The sequence below is a fragment of the Rhagoletis pomonella genome, unplaced genomic scaffold (genome assembly GCF_013731165.1).
Source record: "Rhagoletis pomonella isolate Grant_MI unplaced genomic scaffold, Rhpom_1.0 Rhpom_scaffold_00003, whole genome shotgun sequence".
In the NCBI taxonomy this organism is placed as follows: domain Eukaryota; kingdom Metazoa; phylum Arthropoda; class Insecta; order Diptera; family Tephritidae; genus Rhagoletis; species Rhagoletis pomonella.
The window spans coordinates 17,187,031-17,190,982 of record NW_023458557.1 but is presented as its reverse complement, the minus strand read 5'-3'; the positions used below and the strand labels follow the sequence as shown (position 1 = coordinate 17,190,982).

The following is a 3,952-nucleotide window of genomic DNA, read 5'->3' as shown; positions in this document are numbered from 1 at the left end:
TCCTGCGCAAGATAGTTTAAAGAAATTTTTTTGCTGTACAAGGTGGAGTATTTTTATTTCAAAAATATATAATAAATAAAAATAGAAAATGTTTTTTTTGTAACTTTCTGAAGGTATAAACCGCAAATACACCAAATGGAAAGCAGCACAATTCCTTGAATAATGTCGAAATTCATTGCCGTTTCTAAAAGCCATTTCAAAAGGCTCCAATCCACAAATTTAATTATTTGTTTTGGGTTTTCAGCTCATTAATGATGCACCCAGGGTTGAATTTTCCGTCTATGAAAATATTTCATGATGCGTTCCAAAACTAGCTCCGAGCAACTAAAAGTTGGTTAAGCTTAAGTGAAATAGTTTTCTATTAAATATTTATTTCTGGTACTTTCAAAAAAAATCTGATCAATAAAAATGTATGAAATGAACTAAAAAAAAATCTACGAATACATTTCTTGAATATTTTGTCATAGAGCCATTGACAAATACAGACATAACTTTGTCGGGCGTTGGTTTTGACGTATATAGAATTAATGCGTTAGAGAGAGATAAAATACAAGCTCAACGCGCTAATTTAGGTATATACTTGTATGCATATACCTGTTACTCGTCTGGCATATACTCGAACTGCAAAAATAATGACAATTATAATTTATTTAGATGCATATTTTAGCTAAATGTTATATCGTCGCCTGGATAAAAGATTGTTACAAGTTACTTTCGGTAACTCGCGATTGAAGTTTGGAATGCAATTTCTCAGAAACACGACTACAGATTTTCTCCAAAGAGTCTGAGAATGCTATGTACTAGTTCACGAGATCCTTAAACTATTTTTGTAGTTTAGTGTCAACCATTTATGAGTTTAATAAAATTTTGTCGTATACGACATTTGTCAAAAAATTTGCTATCAGTTTTAATTATATACGCCAAAATGAGATAACAATTTTTTATAAATTAACGATACTTTTTACTAATCAGCCTAATCGTGAGTTTCGCCCGAACAAAATTTCTCCAACAATTTTTTCATCCGCCTGTAGTAAATACACGCAAACGAAAAGTGAAAAAGTGACCCGGTTCTAGAAAATGAAACTCATGATAAGGCTGAATATGTCGGAAACTAAAGAAGAACAGATAACTCTATTTGTAATATCTTGTCTTAGTCAATTACTCGGAAACTAAAGAAGATATCCAAAAACCAGTTGGCAGAAAATCGAAATATCTTACTTTAAAATATATAACTGCATCTATAACTACAAATTGTCAAAATGACGCTTCCGGCAATTTTCCATCCAAGGGACGATATTTGAATGTTACTCGCATAATTTCAGCCTGTATGTAAATTTTCGGGGAAAGAGTTAAAAGTATATTCATCTGCTGAAAAGATATTTTCGCAGATTCACATTTTCTTTAAAGTAAATCTATCATCACTATCTCCAATTCCATGTGAATAAATCTCTCCAGTCTTAAATAATTTTCACCACATTAAATAGCTGCACAACACCCTAATTGCCGAAAAAGCGTTGCTTGCAACACTAGTCCTTTATGGGGACCAAATTTGGTGAAAAAAAAACAGCTAAGTTTGTTTACTGGATATACTGAGATTGCCCCTTACACATTGAAAAAAAAGTAATAAAAGCTCTCAAAAAACATAATCGCTACAGCGAAAAAAAGGGTTTGAAAAACCGCATAAATTCAAATCCGCATAAAAAAGAACCGCTTAAAAAGAGACCTAAGTGCACAAGTTGAAATTTTATAAGAAATTATTGAACATTAAAAAAATTATACCTACACAGATATGTATGCACATATGTGCCTACCTAGTAGATATACCTGGTCAAAATAGCACGCAACTATTCTTCTGTGCATGAGAATATATACATAAATAAATCCATACATATGTATGTGTATATATGTATGTATATACATATCTGCATGTGTGCATACAATCCTTTACTCGAAATTCTTAGTTGATGCAATTTTTATCCCATACATAGGAATGTTGCGATACAAGTAAATATAAGTAGGTACTCGTATTGAAGCCTTCGGCAATATTCCTTAACAATCCAAGCTGGAGTGTTGTTTTTATTGCTGAAGGTGGAAATGGCAGGATTACCGTACCAACACTACCCAAGCCAAGGTATGTAGGCAACCGTGCCGATGGATGAATGGCCAGCGGGTAGTAAAAAATGGCTGGTCGCGTACGGTCCCCTCCGATGCCCGGGCAAGGTCGGTTGTAAGAAGTGCCTTCTCTATGCATACCGGCTCTGCGGACGAGTGACTAACCCTTTCCGGACTACTCGTGGGACCACATATGGAACAAAAACAAACAAACAACAACAACAAGCAAACCAACAACAGCAACAGGAACAGCGTACCAGCGAAGAAGGGGACGACGTAACGCTGTCAGAGGAGGAGCAGCTCCTCAAATCCCCTAGGTCAGGTAAGATGGCTGCAAGTACTCCTGGTGGCGCCAGCCATAGTACCCCAGTTGTACAAGCGCCAGAAACCAGCAGGGTGGAAGATGCCAGACAAAGTATCACCACTCTGCAAATAGTCAAAAATAGCACCGGTAGTGCCTGCCGTAGTACTCCGGACGAGCAGCCAACAACCAGCAAATCGGCGGCCGTTGCAGGCAGCAACCCCGCCTCTAAGAAAAGAAAACCCTCGGGCGTGGGCATGAGACAGATGTACCAGAAGGCGCTGTATATGTTAAATAAAATTGACAAAAATGCAGCGGCCGGTACGGTACATGAGCGTGACGAGGAAGACAAGGCAAAATACAGGCAAATAGTGGAAGAGTACGAAAAGTTACAGGCAGATCGTGCAGCCACAATCGAGGCCACCGAAGCGAAGAAGCGGAACCGCTCTCATAACGAAGGCGGCCAAGGGGCCATCGCAAAGAAGGCTAAGCAAGGTGGTGTTGCGGAGTCCGCAGCACCCGCGAAGCATCGCTATTTTAGTGACGTCGCCAGAGATCATCTACAGGCGGCGATAATAGATGAAAATAGCAAGACACCGCTAGCAGTGCAGCAAAAATGGGTGGAGATTGATGTGAGGCTGTCGAGCCTCGTAATGAACCACGTACTCGACAACCCCGAAGGTCCTCACCCAGAGTTCGACTCGTCGGAATCCCTACGGGGATACCGGGTAGTCAAGTGCGCGAACCAGTTCTCCCTGGATTTCCTTGCTGGATGCGTCGCTAAGATCAGCGACACTTTTGTCGGCTTGAAGCTCAAGCTGATCCCAGCTAAGGACATTCCAAGGAGACCACGTGCGCGCATTTGGCTGCCTCCGATGGATGAACCAGGCGAAAAGTTGCTGCGGTGTCTTAAGCTACATAACAAAGACATACCGGCGATCGAGGAATGGGAACTTATAAAAGTTGAAGAGCCAAGAAGGCCTACAAATAAACCCATTCTACTAGCTATTTGTGCAGAGTCACTAGACGCCTTAGAGAAGGCTGACTATCGGCTCTGCTTCGGTATCCGTAAGGCTAGAGTGCGGGTATTCCTCGGAGAGGTTAGCCCGGTAGAAGAAGATCCCGGGGTTGATGGAGCTGGTGAGCTTCTCATGGGTGTGAAGCTGACAGATGACCCAGAACCGGAAACTTAAAGTAGCCCAAATAAATCTGCAGCACTCCAAATGTGCTACAGATAATCTAGTTGTCCTTCTCAGTGAGGAGGATATAGACATTAGCCTAATTCAAGAGCCCTGGGTCAAGCACGATACAATCATGGGACTAAATATAAACAATTATAAACTCTACTATAAGAGCGAGGTGGGTAAACCGCGGGCGTGTATTCTTATCAAGAACGGTATAAATGCATTCCTTTGCTCTAATTTCAGCACATCAGATACAACAATGGTTAAGGTGGAGACCACCGGACAGCCAAGTATACTCCTGGTCTCATCATACATGGCCCACGATAGGGACAGTCCGCCAACCGAAATCCAGGAG

At 40.8% G+C, this 3,952-nt stretch overlaps 1 protein-coding gene across 1 annotated transcript; it reads left to right on the top strand.

Moving 5' to 3' along the window:
• The first annotated feature begins 2,439 nt into the window (after window positions 1-2,439).
• On the top strand, window positions 2,440-3,439 carry LOC118736066. Its single transcript, XM_036466173.1, has 2 exons — window positions 2,440-3,375; window positions 3,431-3,439. The coding sequence occupies exons 1-2, from the start codon at window positions 2,440-2,442 to the stop codon at window positions 3,437-3,439; spliced, it is 945 nt and encodes a 314-aa protein (XP_036322066.1).
• The last annotated feature ends 513 nt before the right edge of the window (window positions 3,440-3,952 follow it).